This window comes from Sciurus vulgaris (assembly GCF_902686455.1).
Source record: "Sciurus vulgaris genome assembly, chromosome: 14".
Lineage (NCBI taxonomy): Eukaryota > Metazoa > Chordata > Mammalia > Rodentia > Sciuridae > Sciurus > Sciurus vulgaris.
Window position 1 is genome coordinate 78,505,478 of NC_136475.1, and position 17,022 is coordinate 78,522,499.

The 17,022-nt window shown below is 45.2% G+C and overlaps 1 protein-coding gene across 1 annotated transcript; it reads left to right on the forward strand.

The window, feature by feature from the left end:
• The first annotated feature begins 563 nt into the window (after nucleotides 1–563).
• On the forward strand, nucleotides 564–15,894 carry ADGRF3 (adhesion G protein-coupled receptor F3). Its single transcript, XM_079111072.1, has 14 exons — nucleotides 564–711; nucleotides 2,533–2,593; nucleotides 3,088–3,228; nucleotides 3,554–3,724; nucleotides 4,312–4,530; nucleotides 5,402–5,611; nucleotides 6,061–6,210; nucleotides 6,375–6,571; nucleotides 6,939–7,118; nucleotides 7,962–9,356; nucleotides 9,816–9,857; nucleotides 9,947–10,009; nucleotides 10,681–10,736; nucleotides 11,505–15,894. Exons 1-14 carry the CDS (start codon nucleotides 628–630, stop codon nucleotides 11,527–11,529), a joined length of 2,994 nt encoding a protein of 997 aa, XP_078967198.1. The 5' UTR covers nucleotides 564–627; the 3' UTR covers nucleotides 11,530–15,894.
• The last annotated feature ends 1,128 nt before the right edge of the window (nucleotides 15,895–17,022 follow it).

A 17,022-nucleotide genomic window follows, 5' to 3' on the forward strand; every position in this document is an offset into this window, starting at 1 on the left:
TTCAGGATGCTGAGGCAGGAAGAGGAGGACCACAAATTTAAGGTCAACCGGGCAACTTAGTGAGACCCTGTCTCAAAAGTAAAAATAAAAAGGGGGGTAGCTCAGTGGAAAAGCATCCCTGGGTTCAATGGAGTGCTATATGGAATACAAAACAAAACAAATATCTAGAAAACAAAGAAACAAGACACTAATCTATATGGATGGATAGCATATTTTAGGTTAACAATCAGTATTAATTATTTTTGTTTTGTTTCAATTTCTTTTCTAACCTTGTCTCTTTGACCAATGATGTAGCTTCCTGGAGGGATTCCAGAACAATCTAGATTTCCCAGATTCTTGGGAACATAACTAAATCTGGCTCACTGGCCCATCACTGATTATGACCTAGGACCCCAGGTCTTATGCTCCCTAGGGGAATCATGGGCATAACACTCTCAGAGGGGCATATAGGTTCCCAGTGGCCTCGGTGCCCACTTAATGCAGGCATGAGCTGTGTGGCACTTCCTCTGTAAATTCAGCCCTGCCTCCCTCCCTTTACTCTTCCCTCCCATCCATCTGTGCACTGCCTCAGAGGAAATTTGCATCATGCAGCAGAGGGAGGGCTCTTAGGGACTGCTCCACTGAGCCATGGCCTGTCCAGCTGCCCCCTGGCTGCTCCTGGTTATGCCTCTTCCCCTGCTGGGGTCACTGGTTGCCCCAGCATCCCAGCCTGTAAGTACCACTGGGGTGAGGACCCTGGGAAGGTCTGCAGAGGCCACAAAAGAGACCAGAGGTTGTGAGAGAGAACGAGATAAGGACTGAAAGGACAGGTGGAAGGAAAGGGCTTGTTCTGGGATCTAGAAGTGTTCGTCTTAGTGTCCAGAGTATGGAGATAACTTTTGTTTCTTTAAATGAGTCCCTGTGGCTCCAATGATACCTGCCATACTTTGAGGAAAGGCTTTTCTAGTTATTTTGGCAATTTGAAAAGGAAAAGGAAAGAGAAACTTTCCAGACTTGGGATCCATTGATAAAGGACAGAAAGACTCAAAAAAGGCTCAGCAGAGCCTAGACTAGTACTTTTTAATTTGTTTTCTCTCAGTAAGATATTGATATTTATTACTATTATTATTAATTTCTGGTACTAGGGATTGAACCCAGGGAGGCTTAATCACTGAGCCACATCCTCATCCCTTTTTATATTTTATTTAGAGACAGGGTCTTGCTAAGTTGCTCAGGGTCTCAATGAGTTGCTGAGTCTGACTTTGAACTCATGATCCTCTTGTCTCAGCCTCCCAAGCTGCTGGGATTAGAGGCATGTGCCACCACTCCAGCAAGATATTGACATATTCATACCTATCCCTCTAAAGCTGTATCTCCAAACCTAAATCTATATCTGTATACATAAATCTATGTCTTTATCAATTCTAAATCTAACTATATCTTATCTAGATCCATATCTGTGGATCCACCTGGTTTTGAATTAATATTCACATGCACATGCACTTTTAAGAGAGGAAGGAATTGATGAGGAATTAATTTGTGGGAAACTGAGGTTAAGGGAGGATGCTGCCTTGTGCTCACCCCTGGGTCAAATTCAGTGGAAAGAATAAGGTCTCTAAGTCCCTGGGGCCCTGCCAGCTCGTCCCAGCCCCAGTCCCAGCCATTTCAATTAGCCCAGAGGCCCAGGTAAATTCCGGAAGGAGCTAAGCAAAGCATGTTGACTCCCCGGGTGTGCCTAGTTCCTGGCTTCAGATGGGATGGCAGTGCTGGTGGGGTCCCCGGGGCTGCATCCCTACATGCCTTACTAGAAGCCTGCTTTCATCTTCTGATGGATATGTTTCTTTTTTGTTTTGTTTTGTTTTGTTGTTTTTTGTTTTTGCTTTTCCACTTTTTTATTTTACTTTGTTACATTTTGGCCATCAAATTTGAGAATATAATTTGAACAAAGTTTGTGTCTTATACTTCAAATAATTTCATCTCATAGATGACAAGGATGAAAAAGATAGTTTGTAGATAATCAAGAGCTGAAATTTCATTGTTGCACAGTACTATATGGTGAGAAATCAAGTTTTGTCACAAAATATCCATTTGAGTCTTTCACTAAATGAAATGAAAGTAAGTGTAACTAAAGCTGGAATGTCTTAAAAACATTATACCTATGGGTACGTTTGATTCCCAGCAAAAAGAAGAGCTTTGGGGCTGGGGCTGGGGCTGGGGCTGAGGCTCAGTGCCAGAGCACTTGCCTAGCACGGGTGAGGCACTGGGTTCAATCCTCAGCACTACATAAAAATATATAAATAAAATAAAGGCATTGTGTCCATCTACAACAACAAAGAAGAAGAAGAAGGAGAAGGAGAAGGAGAAGAAGAGGAGGAGGAAGAAGGAGGAGGAGGGGAGGAGGAGGGGGAAAAAGAAGAAGAAAAAGAACAACAACAGCAGCAGCAACAGCTGCTTTGGAGAGGCCAGGCTAGCCAGGCCGGCTCCTGAGATGCCCCCACGAGGAACCTGGGCTAAGACTTTCCTCAGAGGTCTCCCCTCTGTGTTCTGTTCTAGGAACAGGGTCAGGCTGGAGGGGAATCTGGGCAGCAACTGGACCAAGAAAGTGGAGCAGGGGGTGAGTGGAGGGACAACAAGAGGAGGGAAAGGAGAAAATGGGAGCAGGGAGGGAGGTCGAAAGAAAGGATCAGGGAAGGGACACAGGAAGTGGTAGGGGAGAAAGGACGGGCTCTGGGTGGGTCAGACAGATCCCCCACATCATTTCTTTTTTTTTTTTTTTTTTTTTTTTTGCGGTGCTGGGGATTGAACCCAGGGCCTTATGCTTGCAAGGCAAGCATTCTACAACTGAGCTATATCCCCAGCCCCCCACATCATTTCTTTAGGCCTGAGGCCCTTAGAAAGGCATGTATCTTTGGGAACCTCATCTATGCAGTGGGGTTGCTGGGTGAACAGACTGAAACTGTGTATCTGAATGCATCATGGCTTGGACAGGAGTCATTGTCAAGGACGTGGGAGGTATCTGCTCATGTTCCTGGAAATGTCCAGCTGGGTAAGGGGACTGGCTTGGGGCCTTACTGCCTCTGCTCTCCAACTGTCCCTCTTCTCCTATAGAATCAGTCCTGGTCTCAGTCTATGTGCATCTGGAATTTTCAGACAAGACCTGGCGATCGATGTTTTCCAGGGACCTGACTCTTCCCATTGCCGCAGCTGCCTCTTCCCCAAGAACTCTCATTGGCCTCAGCCTCACGACAGGTAGCAGGTGCTGGAAGGGGGCCCAGAGTGAATGGAGCTGGGGCTTCCCAGGCCTCCCCTCCCACAGCCAGCAGGCCTGAGGTGCTGTGAGCCCCTCCCTGTTTCCTGGGGGCTGCCTGACCTTTCTCCCCCTCCCTTCCGGTTCACAATCCTGTCTTCTAACTTGGGCAGAAAGTCTAAGAGGCAGGCAGGGTGGGCCCAGACTTCCCCACCCTAACTCAGAAGCCCTTGTCCAGCATAGCCTCTGAGGCATCAGGTGGTTTCTGGTCCTGCTGTCTGGCTTTCTCAGCCTGCCCACTTCTTACTCCCCTTCTTTCTGTCACAGAGTGTAATGTCAACCACATGGGGTACAGCCGCTGTTCTTGCCTCTCTGGGTACCAGTGGAATTCCAGCATCTGCTCACACTACTTTCTCTGCCAGCACCAAAACCATCAGCCTTGTGGCTGTCTTGTCTTCAGCCATCCTGTCCCTGGTTACTGCCAGTTGCTACCACCTGGTAAGGAGGATTGGGAACTTAGAAACTAATAGGCATAAATGAAGATATGCTTTCTGTATATGCTTTTTTCCTTCTCTGAACCTATATTTCTTTTTTTTATTGTGAAGATTAATGGAATTTATTGTGGCATTCCCATATATGCATACATCATGAATTAATCAAATCCATCTACTTTTCTTCTACCTTCACCCCTTTCCCAGTCCCTAGCAATCCCTCTTCTATTTTCTGAACCTATATTTTCTGCCAACCTGCTCAAGTCCTGCTTGTCTGAGTTGGCAAAAAAGAGCCATCATAAGTAATAAGGCCAAGGAATAGGGCCCCAGAGTCAAGTGGACAGGGGAAAAAGGGCTAGAATGACCCTGTTCTTCAGCCTAGCAGGCCAAGAAATAACTCCAGCAACTGCAGGAGGGTCTGTAAGGCTGGATTGCAGCAGCCATACTCAGATGCTCTTCCAGGGACAAGAAAAGTGATAGGCAGGGAAGGAGGGTGGAGAAATGGGCTTAGAAGATGGGCCAGGAGTGATGGCACAGTTGCAGAAGGGTCATGAGTCACCCGCCAGGGCTCCCCTGTCTCCTGCCTCCCTGCAGTCCCCGGGAACCTGAGGCTGAACTCCCAGCTGCAGATGCCTGGTGACACTCTGAATCTGACTCTCCACATAAGCCAGGCGGCCACCAACCTGAGATGGTTCCTGAGGCACCCAGGGAAGACCACACCCATCCTCCTGCAGAAAGGAACACAGGTGTCCCTGACCTCCAGCCAGGGCCAAGTTGTCCTCAGCATCAGCCACATGTCCCACTATTGGGCAGGTAGCCCTCATCTCTCCTTTTCTTCCCCTTTTCTTCTTTCTCCTCTTTTTTTCTTTGCTTCCCTTCACCCTCCCACTCTTCTCTCCCTTCTTCTTTCATCTCTTCCTTATCCTTTTCATCTTTCCATTTATTTATTTAGGGGAAACACTTGCTAAGGGACCCATTAGAACATGGAAAGTTCTAAAAAATGGGCAGTCATTTCCATGTGGTCTTGGGATTTCTGGGAGCCTTTCAGGAGTTTACAAATCTCAATGATTGTCCTAATGTAGGAAGATGTCATTTGCCTCTTTTTCACTCCCTCAGGAGTAGACAGTGGCATCTCCCAGGGGTGCAGTGGTATCACAGAGATCACATGCAGAAGCAGCTGGTTTCCCTGTAGCAAGACACTAATGCAACTTGCAAAAACATAAAATAATGTCACTCTTCTAATTATGTTTATTTGGAAAATACAGTTATTTTTCATAAAAATTTCTATTAGCAAAATAAATTTATAATACAGAGAATGCTGAAAATATGGTTTCCTTCAGCTGAGAACACACCAGTGATTGTTCAAATGCTAAATGGCAGGGGGTGGCACAGGAAGGACATGTACTGTGGAAAAAGAGGCTTACCTTAGAGTTCATGGCCACTGCTAAGAAGAAAGTGTCAGGAGTTTCTTCTACAGATTTCTTCTTCCTCCTACAAATCCTTCCTTGGGGCAGGGAATGCATTCCAAAAGAGCCATCCTGTGACCTTTCTGGCTAAGGCTAAGAGAGGCAAGCAAAGGAGGGGAGCAATTGAGTTGGCCTGGACTATGGCTGGGGAGGCAGCAGAGATTCTGGGGCACAGGTGGGCCCAAGGGAGCCCTGAGATACAGCAGATGTGTCTGCAGGTGAGTACATGAGCTGCTTTGAGGCCCAGGGATTCAGGTGGAAGCTGCGCCAGGTGGTGAGGGTGCCCTTGCAGGAAGCAGAAGTGGCTCGAGTTCCAGAGCAGCTGTCCATCTCTTGTGCCACCTCTTCTGGCTTCCAGCTGAGCTGCTGCATCCCCAAAACACACCTGGCCTACACCGCTGCCTGGAGCCCTGATGAGGGCAGTCAAGGTAGGGGAGGGGGCTGGCTGTTGGGATCAGGGGTGACAGGGGGGCAGCTGGTCTCCTCCAGGCTGCAGTTCAGGCTGGAAGTTGGGGGTCTAAGTCCAACACTGTTTTCACCCCATCAGGGCCATCCCAGTTCAGCTGATAAAACACAACTACATGCATAGATAACTTTTTGCAAAATGCTTTTTCATCTACACGATCTCTTTTAACTCTTGCAATAGACTTATTTTACAAACGAGAAAACTGTGAAGATGGTCCTGGAGCTAGTTAGAGACCCTCAGGGTACCTTTCAGCAAAACCCAAGTTCTGCCCTCGGTAGTTCATGCCACTCCATTCTCCCTCCCTGCTTCACCTACCTCTGAAATTACTAGGAAGACTGAAAGAGCGTGTCTGGGCCTGCTGGGTTCTGGCTTGTTCCAGCCAGTGATGGCTCCCTTCTCTCATCTCCTCAGCCTCAGCCTCCTTACTCACCACCTCAGGCTCTCAGTGTCTTGTGCTGGCCATTCAGCACTGCCCAGCAGCTGACACCAACTACACTTGTGTCCTGCAGAGCCAGGACCTGCCTCCTCTCAGGTTTTCTGTCCCGGTCACCATCATCCAGGGTAAGTGGAGTTTCTCTCAGCTACTCACTCTTCCTCCTCCTTGACACTTCTCAGCCCTGGCCCACTGGGCCAGGCTCCAAGCAAGTTCTGCACAAGTTTCTGTCCAAGAAAAAAAAATTCTGGCTTGATTGTGATTGCCAAGTCCTCTGATCATCATTCTTCAGATGGAGACACCACCTGCCCTGAGAACTTCTCTGTTGTTGCCTGGAATGTCACCAAGGCTGGCCATGTGGCACAGGCCCCATGTCCCATGAATAAGATGGGTGTGGTGAAGAGGCCCTGCAGGTCTGATGGCGTCTGGGGGCCTGTCCAGACTGACTGCACAGACTTGAGGATCCTGACCTTGTGTATTAAAGCCAAGGTAGAGGTGCTATGCACATGTCTCTCCCACCATGACACACCCCTCTCTCAGGACCTGGCTTTAGGATCCTTTTCCTGAGGCCACCCACAGCTTATCCAGCCTCTCTCACCTGGAGACCTAGCAGACCCAAGAAGTCAGTATGGGGGCTTAAGGGTCATCACTCTGCACTCTTCTCAAACCATGGTCCCATCAAGTGTCTGTCCCCTAACATTGGCATCATTGCTCAGTTACTGCCCCCTCAGCCTCCTGCTCCCCTGGGATGGGGTGTGGAGATGGAGGGACAAGGAGCTGGGCAGGAGGAGGAGGTGGCCCCTTCCCTGTGAGGACTGTCCTGCCACCCTCCTTCCCACTGTTTTGTCTGTCTCAGTTGCTACAGGCAGGTCAGGGCAGGCCTGCTGAGGAGGTGCCATCAATCCTGAAAGAGCTGCAAAGGTGTGTGGGTGTGGCAAGCTCACCCTCTGACTTGGTAGCATTGCTGAGCACCATGAAAGTACTGTCTGAGGTGGTGGCAGAGGCCGGAATGCAGCTTAATCGCAGTGTCCTAGAGGTGAGATCTCTGAGCCACAGTGGCAGGGTGGAGACTTGTCACCTGTGGCCCATGTGACATCACCACAGGCAGTCCAACAGCAGACCAGAGACTAGAGTCCAACAGACACCTAGAGTCCAGGTGCCTACGCCCCACGTCTCCTCTGGGACACCATCTCCAAGGCTATGGAGTGCGAAGAAGGCCTAATGCTGGGAACATGTGGGAGACTGGAAGACAGGAAAGGGTGTGGAGACATGAGTATGGAGGCATGCATGCACACGCAGACACACTGGTTCCTCTCTCTCACACACACACTCACATAAGCATGCACAGAGGCCTACACGGCGACACTTAAACATGCTTTGCTGGCCCGACCTACATCAGTTCTCGGTAGGGGTGTCAGCTGACAGTCACAAGCTGCAGCCCAAAGAATAACAAGGGCAGTGGCATTACACCTCCTTCAAGCCAGGGAGCAAGTGGCAGATGTGGGTACACAGACATGCATGTGGCCCTTGACTTCAAAACACTGTGCCCTCTGCCACTGGTCACCAGCCCTAGCTTTGCAGCACTGGAAAGGAATTGGAAAGGGGCCCTCTTAGGACCTGGGTAGCCCCAAGGGATGGGGAAGAAAGAAGAGTTGTCAGACGCAGGGGCTGGAAATGCGTCAGGAGAACACATGCTCAAACATGTCCAGACGTCCCCACAGGGTCTCCTTCATGTGCCTGTATTCACGTGCTCTTTTCTCTTCAGCCTAGAGCCTTGCGCTGGACTAGGAAGGGTCGGGTGGGGTCTGTGTGTTCCAGTGCCCTGCCTTGCAGTGTGGGCTCTGGGAGATCAGGCTCACCTCTCTGTTGGATGCCACAGGATCTCCTGACCACCACAGACAACATCCTAGACGTGAACATCAGCTCTCTGTGGACCCAGGCCCAGGCCCAGAAGCCCACAGTGGGTTCACATTTCTTGCTGGCTGTGGAGACTCTAGTACGCAGCCTGTCCCCACAAGATCAGCCCTTCTCCTTCAACTCGTCCAATGTGCTGTTGCAGAGTCAGTTCTTCGAACCCACATTTCCTGAGTACCGAATAACCTTCTCCACTCAGCCTCCTCTGTGGGCAGAGATCCCCAGTTATTCACTGGCCCCACTGGTCCATAATGGAACCAACTTCAGTATTACTAGTCTGGCACTACAAAGATTGGACCACCTTCTACCCTCGAACTATGGACAAGGGCTTGGGGACTCGTTCTATGCCACTGCTGGTCTGGTCCTCGTCATCTCCATCATGGCAGGTGGCCAGGCTTTCACCCAGGCAGAGGTCATCATGGACTTTGGGGACATAGATGGTTCCCTGACAGATGGTTCCCTGCACTGTGTCTTCTGGGACCACAATCTCTTTGGGGGCAAAGGGGGCTGGTCAGGTGAAGGATGCCGGGCAGACGCCGCCATTGCTAGTCCTGCCACTTGGTGCATTTGCCAGCACCTCACTGCCTTCTCCATCCTCATGTCCCGACACACTGTTCCAGAAAATCCTGTCCTGGAACTGCTAAGTCAGGTGGGCTTGGGGAGTTCTGTATTGGCACTGCTTGTGTGCTTGGGCGTGTACCGGCTGGTGTGGAGAGTCGTGGTGCGGAACAAAGTTGCCTTCTTCCGCCATGCCGCCCTGTTCAACATGGTGATCAGCTTGCTGGCTGCAGACACCATCTTCTTGGGAGCCTCATTCCTTTCTCCTGGTCACCTCAGCCCACTCTGCCTGGCTACTGCCTTTCTGACTCATTTTTTCTTTTTGGCCACCTTTTTTTGGATGCTGGCCCAGGCCCTGGTGTTGGCCCACCAGCTACTTTTTGTCTTCCATCAGCTCTCCAAGCACCGAGTTCTCTCCCTGATGGTGATCGTTGGCTACCTGTGCCCACTGGTGTTTGCAGGTGTCACCCTGGGCCTTTACCTGCCTCAAGGGCAGTACCTGAGGGAGGGGACATGCTGGCTAGATGGAACGGGAGGGGCATTCTACACCTTCGTGGGGCCAGTGCTGGCCATCATTGGTGTCAATGGGCTGGTACTGGCCACGGCTGTGCTGAAGTTGCTGAGACCTTCGCTGTCAGAGGGGCCCCCAGTGGAGAAGCGTCAAGCCCTTCTGGGGGTGATCAAAGCTCTGCTCATTCTCACACCCATCTTTGGCCTCACCTGGGGGTTGGGCTTGGCCACTCTGCTAGAGGAAGTCTCCATAGTCCCTCATTACATCTTCACTGCTCTCAACAGCTTCCAGGTAGGTGGTTGAGGGGTGGCTGTACTTGTTGCCCTTTTAGATGGTTTAAGTCAGGCGAGTCTCTTTTCACCGAAGCAGCATGGTAGAGCAGAAGAAACATAGGTTCTGGAATTTAAGAAGGCTTATGTATAGACCACAGTTCCTCCACTGAGTAGCTGGACAACTTTGGACCAATAATATAACTCTGAGTGATGACCTTCTTATCTGTAAAATATCTGATTTCACTAGAGAAGTCAGGCAATTGTTAGTACTCAGTCTTTTGATATATCCTTTGTAACCTTAAGCAGCTGAAATGGATCCCATGAACCAAACAGTGCTAATGTGCAGGAAAATCAAAAGATGGGAAGCTTCGGGATATGGATTGGACAAGGGGATAGAGGCTGAAGGAAGATAGGCGTGAACTGACTTGGGTGGAATCCCTCCTCTTTGACTAGCTTATCCCCATGTCTCTTTTCACAGGGTGTCTTCATCTTGTTGTTTGGTTGTCTCACAGATAAGAAGGTGAGTGTGCCTAGCTAACCCCCCTCATGATTGGCAGTGGGAAAGCCAGGACTTGGCTGGCATAACTGGGGTATTTACTTCTCCTGCAGGTACAAGAGGCTTTACGCAAACACTTTTGCAGCAACCAACCCCCCAATTCCACCATCTCCCTGGTGAGTTGCTTGGTTTAAAGCCATAGCCTTCCCAGAGGAGAGGGGCACAGCTAGGAGCAGGGCAAAGACTGGGGTGGCTGTTAGAATGAGCAGGTTTCTAGACAGGCGCTGTGGTACATGCCTGTAATCCCAGTGACCTGGGAGGCTAAGGCAGGAGGATTTCAAGTTCAAGACCAGCCTCAGCAACTCAAAGAGGCCCTCAATGACTAGGTAGGACCCTTTCCAAAATAAAAAAAATAAAAAGGGCTGGGAATGTGGCTCAGTGGTTAAGTACCCCTAGTTGAATCCCCAGTACCAAAAATAAATAAATAAATAAATAAATAAATAAATAAATAAATAAATAAATAAATAAATAATAAAACAGAACGAGCAGGTTTCAGGTTCAAGTTCTCTAGTCAGGGAGGGAGCAGGCCAGCCAAAGCAGTCAGAATCAGATTCCGTTTCCTGAATATGATGCCTGATGACTCACTTTTCCCTGATTTCTCCCATCTAAAAATTTGCCTCAGCTTAGCATTTGAAGGGAAAAGACAGAATCAGTACACATGGGATCAAGGGAGCAGACAGCAAAGTTCCTGGGATTACTGCAGCCCAGCCAGGGTGGGGATGTGAAAATGGAGACTTCTTCAGAACGGGGTCTGACTATCGTAATGGGCTTGTCCATCTCTTCCTAGGTCACAAATGAAACCTACATCATGGAACAAAGCAAAGGAAGAAGTGAAAATGCCAGGTGAGAACCAGCTTTCTTCATAGTAGTATGAGTAACGTGGAATGAGGATGGTGTAGCAAAGGGCCTCCTGGCAAAGTTCTTGGCAGCAGGCTTGTCTTCCTAGACCTACCCCAGCCTAAAGGGTGGAAAGCAGGCTCCTCCCTCAAGGGTGGTCATTCCTAGATGGGCCTCAGAGAGAAGGCATAGCACCAAACAAACTGGACCCAATTCCCTCTGAAAGTTCTTTTTCACAGTGCCAAGTTTAAAATTATCCTGAAAAACACTTGCCTTAAAGAAACTGCCACTACGGGCTTGGTGGCCAGAGGGGAAGGCAGCCTGTTGAGGTTGAGCAAGTGTCCTGTCACCAGGCTTGAGCTTTAGGGTGAGCCCTCTGACAGGGCAGATGCTCTAGGGTAACCACACATGGACCCAGGTTCCTGTGAGAAAGTTCTGGGTGTTTGCTGGAATCCACCAAATGGGACCCCTCCCACTCTGAGCTCAGCCCTTGGGAAAAGCAGGTTTTGATTTCCCTCAGTCACACTCATTTCTCATAGCCACCAGTCTCCACCCTAAGGCATCCAAGCAAGAATAGTATGAAAAATTAGCTAAAGCCACCTAGTGACCTAATGAAAAAGCCTGCAAAAATAATCAAGATATCAAAGTTCAAAGTAATTGCAAGTAAAACTGTCTCAACCAGCTTTTAACTAACCAATAGGACATGTTGCAGATATAATGGATAAAAATGGTTTGAACTTTCAGTGATTTCTTTTTTGATTATTTCTTTGATAGTCATGAAGAAAGAATGACTGATTGACAGGAATCTCTGATCTTCCAAACACTGGAGATGAAGCACAGAATTTTGTTTTTTTAAGGTTTAAGAAAAGGTGAAGTTAATTGGTCCCTTCTTTAACCTTTAAAAAAATCAATATAAAATATAAATTTTAGGTACATATGTATGTAACAGGTAAGCTCTGATAGGAGTGTGTTTGAAAGAATTCATTATAAACATGCTTAAGAGGAAAGGTACCACCAACTGGTAAGACTTGAGGAGAAAAGATTACAAATGCCGACATTTAAAATTGACAGTATCAAGCTGACTAAATACAGAGAAGAGCTAGATTTAAGAAAAGCTTTCAGAGGACACCAAAACATCCAACTGAATTAACTTATTAAATTCATAAGAAGATAACAGACTTCTGAAAAAAAATCTAAACTAGATATATGAAAAAATTCTGATAAATCACTGGTCTGTTTTTAAATATACAATATATGGATTTTTTTAAAAAATGTAATGGGAATACTTCCTGTTAAAATAAAAACATATGCTATATCACATGCCACTGAAAATATTTTTCTTATAAATACCCTATCTTTACTTAATGATTTGTATGCATATTTTAATTGTGAATAAACTGGCCCAAATATTTCTATAAATAGGTTCAATTGTGCTTTTGAATAGAAGATATTAACTTACCAGGGCCCTCGTGATACTATATGCCTCTTACTTGCTCTCTGTGGGAGGTTGGAGCTACCAAGACAGGCAAGACGCTCTCTGGCAATACAGATATGGCTACAAGGCTTACGAGTATAAGCCGCTATGGTCAGCTCTTCACTTTTAAAATTATAGAAGTATTTTTGTTCCCTTTACTTTTTTGGTACTGGGGATTGAACCCAGTTGCCTTTTACCACTGAGCTACATCCCTCTCCCTTTTTACTTTTTGTTTTGAGACAAGGTCCTAAGGCCCTCTCTAAATTGCTAAAGCTGGTCTCAAACTTGCCATTCTCCTGCCTCAGGCTCCCCAGTCACTGGGATTACAGATGTATGCCACTCTGCCCAGCTACTAGTTCCCTTTAAAAAAAGCATAGACCTTTTCTTGAGTGTTCATCTTTAGAAAGATGTGTCTCCTTTTCCTTCTCAAAGTGATTACACATAGTCTGCTGGTTAAAACTGATGTTCAGAACTGATAAATGAAATAACATTAAAAAGCAAAACGGGCTGGGGTTGTGGCTCAGTGATAGAATACTTGCCTGGCATGTGTGAGGCACTGGCTTCTCAGCACCACATAAAAATAAATTAATTAAATAAAGGTTCATTGACAACTAAAAAAAAATTTTTTTAAACAAACAAAAAACCCACAAAAAAAAAACAGGACCAGGGCTGGGGTTGTGGCTCAGTGGTACAGTGCTCACCTAGCATGTGTGAGGTACTGAGTTTAATACTCAGCACCACATATAAATAAATAAAGGTCCATCAACAACTAAAAAAAAAAAAAAAAAATTAAAAAAACCAGGATCATAAAAGAAGGCTCTGGAGACAAATATAAGAAAATGAATATTTAGCAGCAATTCCATTTCTAAGATGGCTTAAAGAGATTAGTGGACAAGAGAACAGGTAAATATACAAATTATGATCAATACAAACATGCATTGAAAAGAAGAGATATCAAAATATCTGGATATTCTCTACTTGATTTTTTTGTTTTCTTCCTAGTCTCCATATTGTTTGAATTTTTTTTACAGTTACCATTTTATTGTATATATTTAAGGTGCAGAACATGTTTTGACATACGTATATATAGTGAAATGATGGCCAAAGTCAAGCTAATTAACATACCCATCATCTCACATAGTTACTTTTCTGTGTGTGGTAACAGCACCTAACATCTCTATTAACAAATTTCCAGGATATAATACAATATTATTAACTATAGTTCTCATGGTATACAGTAGATCTCTGGACTTATTCATTCTATAGAACTGCAACTGGCATGTAATTTTTTAAAAATATATATTTTTTAGTTGTAGGTGGACTCAAGACCCCATTTTTTATTTTTATGCAGTGCTGAGGATCGAACCCAGGGCCTCGCACATGCTAGGCGAGCATTCTACCACTGAGCCACAACCCCAGCCCTTGGCATGTATTTTCATACCAGAATAAAACAACTTGGGGAAAAAGTTCTCCTGAACACTTTGCATATTTAAACATATAAACTTAACAAATAAAGTTGGAAACAAAATACCCCCTGGAATTTAGGTTTGTACAGAGGGCAGACAACATTAGGGGTTCCTCAGGAAGCTTTGAATGCCCTTTTGGGGTTCTGCTTTGGGAAACAATTGTTTGATCATGGACAGGCCTTTAATTATGGAAGGGAAAAGGGCTCCTAGCTGAGCTCATCGTAGCTATGAACATCACCAGTATTTCTAAATGTCTCTTCTCTTTCACAGCAATGTATCTCCTTTAAGACTAGTAGCCCTACTCACTATTCTTGCCCTCCTTCCAACATCCTCCCAGTTGGTAATTGCTCTTCACTGAAAAAGCAGAGTATACCAGTTTAGAGACCCAAATAAGCCAGGGGCAGAGTACCTCATAGCCATCCATTAAAATTTGAGGGGACTGGGAACTGTGCCACTGCATGTCATGACACAAGAAATATCAGAATTTGAAAGGCCTGGCAAAAGTAAACAAAACTGAGAAGGGCTAGGAGGAGACAACAGACTGAGAAGAATAAGGGTTCTTTTCTCTGGAAAGATGGAAGCAAGGGCAGAAATGTTTTGTCTATTTTATTGGTTGCTGTAGCCTCCATGTCTAGAATAAGTGCCTAACACCTAGTAGGCATTCAATGCCTATTTATGAATGAACTATATAGACCATAGGAAGAGCATGAATGTTACTCAGAATCAGAGACCACAGAGAAGCAAACAGCTAGGAGACAGAAGTGGACCTTTTCAAGTTTGAATGAGAAGACAGGAAATAAAAAGCAGCACTCCAAAATAGCTACTTGGCAAAAGAGATAATCAAAGTTTTACATGAAAAGAGAGAAAGTTGGCGTCTTTGAGAAAAACATAAGGAGCCAGGTGTGATGGTGCACACCTATACTCCCAGTGACTTGGGAGGCTGAGGCAGGAGGATCACAAGTCACAGTCAGTCTTAGGAACTTAGCAAGGCCCTAAGCAACTTAGTGAGACCCTGTCCCAAAATAATAAATAAAAAGGGCTGGGGATGTGGTTCAGTGGTAAAGCAATTGCCCAGTATGTGCAAGGCCTCAAGTTTGATCCCTAGCACTGTAAAGAAAACAAAAAAAGGGCTTGAGATATAGCTCAGAGATAGAGTGACGTTGGGTTCAACCCCGAGGACCCTCTGCTCCATGATTAACATAAGCAGTTTAAGATGTCTAAGAATGAATATCAGCTGGGCATTGTGGCACATGCCTGTGATCCCAGTAGTTTGGGAGGCTGAGGTAGGAGGATTGCAAGTTTGAGGCCAGTTTCAGCAACTTAGTGAGGCCCTAAGTAACTCAGAGAGACCTGTCTCAAAATAAAAAAATAAAAAGGGCTGGGGATGTGGCTCAATAGTTAAGCATCCCTGAGCTCAGTCCCCGGGACCAAAAACAAAAACAAAAACAAACAATAACAACAACAACAACAACACTGTACACCAATCTCTATGTAGATGGAAGCCAGGCTAAGCCACTTTAGTCAAGGATGATCATTAGTAGCAGTCAAGCTAATAAAATAATTGGGCTTGCTCTTTTGTGTACAGAGTGCCTTAAACTAGTATATAAAGTTGGATGAACCCATGACACAACTTTAGCTAGAAGTTTACCAATACAGTGAAGCTGGATGGGTGTTCCCATGGAGTTTAGTCCCAATGCCCCCAACCCAGAGGCAACCTCAATTCTGAATATGTCTTCCTTTACCTTTTTAAAAAACTTTAAAATTGTGCAAAATTCTTAAACATTTTCAAGCTAATAGTTCAGTAAAATACATTCTCATTGTTCTTAAACCAATCCCAAGGATTATTTCCATCTTCTAAAATCAAAATCTTATATCGATGTAACAGCAACTCCCTACATTCCCTCCTTCCCTTGAGTGCCTGGCAACCACCATTGTACTTTCTGTCTCTGTGAATCTACTTTAGATACCTGATATGAGTGGAATTATACAGTAATTGTCTTTTTGTGACTGGCTTATTTCACTTGGCCTAATGTCCTTGAGGTTCATCCAAAATTACCATCTTTTTAAGGCTGCATAGTATTTCACCATAGCTGTATGTCAGTTTGTTTATCCATTTATCTGTCCATAGACATTTGGATTTCTTCCACCTTTTGGCTGTTGTGAATAATGTGGCTATGAATATGGGTATACAATATTTCTCCAAGATTGTTTTAAATTCATTTTTTTTTTTGACTTGGGGATTGAACCCAGGAGTACTTGACCACTAAGCCACATTCCCAGATCCTTTTTAAAATTTGTTTAAATTTTATTTTACTTTTTTAAAATTTATTTTTATTGTAAACAAATGGGATACATATTGTTTCTGTTTGTACATGGAGTAACAGCATACCATTTGTATATTCATAAATTTACATAGAGTAATGATGTTTGATTCATTCCATTATTTTTTTCCTTCCCCCCCACCCCTCCCACCTCTCTTTTATTTTGAGACAGGGTCTCACTAAATTACTTGGGGCCTCACTAAATTGCTGAGGCTGGCTTTGAACTTGTGATCCTCCTGCCTCAGCCTTCAAACAGCTGGGATTATAGGCGTGCACCACCATGCACCAATTTGTATTTTCATCATTGTGTATAAAAAAAAGTCCATACTTTTCCACATCTTCACCAATTCTGTCTTGTTACATTTCTGCCAGTCTGGTGGGTATAATAGTATATTTCATTATGATCTTAATTTTCCTTGATTACTAATGAGCAACTTTTCATATTTATTCACCATTTTTAATCACTTTCTAAAAAAAAAAAGTCTGCTACTATTTTTTGTCCATTGTTCTACTGCACTGTCTTTATTCTTGTTCTGTAGTAATTCTTTATATTCTGGATCCTTTATAAGAGGCATATACCTCCTTGCCCAATTGTGGCTTGTCTCTGCACCACCCTGCATTATATGAAGAATAAAAGTTCATATTTCAAGCCAACCATTATGGCACATGCCTCTAACTTCAGCTACTCAGGAAGCTGAAGTAGAAAGATTACAAGTCCAAAGCCAGCCTGGGCAACTTAGTTAAGATCCTGTTGTCAAAAAATAAAAAATAAAAATAAAAAGCAAAAAAGGGCTGGGGATGTAGCTCAGTAGTAGAGCACTTGCCTAACATACATGGTGCTCTGGATTTGATCCCCAGCACTGCAAAGTAAGTAAATAAGTACAAAAATAAAATGTGCCATGCTAATCTTCTGTGTATTGTTCCAATTTTAGTATATGTGCTACCAAAGTGAGCACTCAAATATCTTTTTAAGAAGTTAGCACTAGGTCCCATGACATGTCCCTGAACTACAGGCTGATTCTGATCACCAG

Bases quoted from the DNA above. Each gene is read 5' to 3' on its own strand.
- ADGRF3 (XM_079111072.1), top strand. From the start codon at position 628: ATGGCCTGTCCAGCTGCCCCCTGGCTGCTCCTGGTTATGCCTCTTCCC. The intron at 712-2,532 runs GTAAGTACCACT...GTTCTGTTCTAG, and splicing joins TTGCCCCAGCATCCCAGCCT to GAACAGGGTCAGGCTGGAGG. The intron at 6,211-6,374 runs GTAAGTGGAGTT...ATCATTCTTCAG, and splicing joins CCCGGTCACCATCATCCAGG to ATGGAGACACCACCTGCCCT.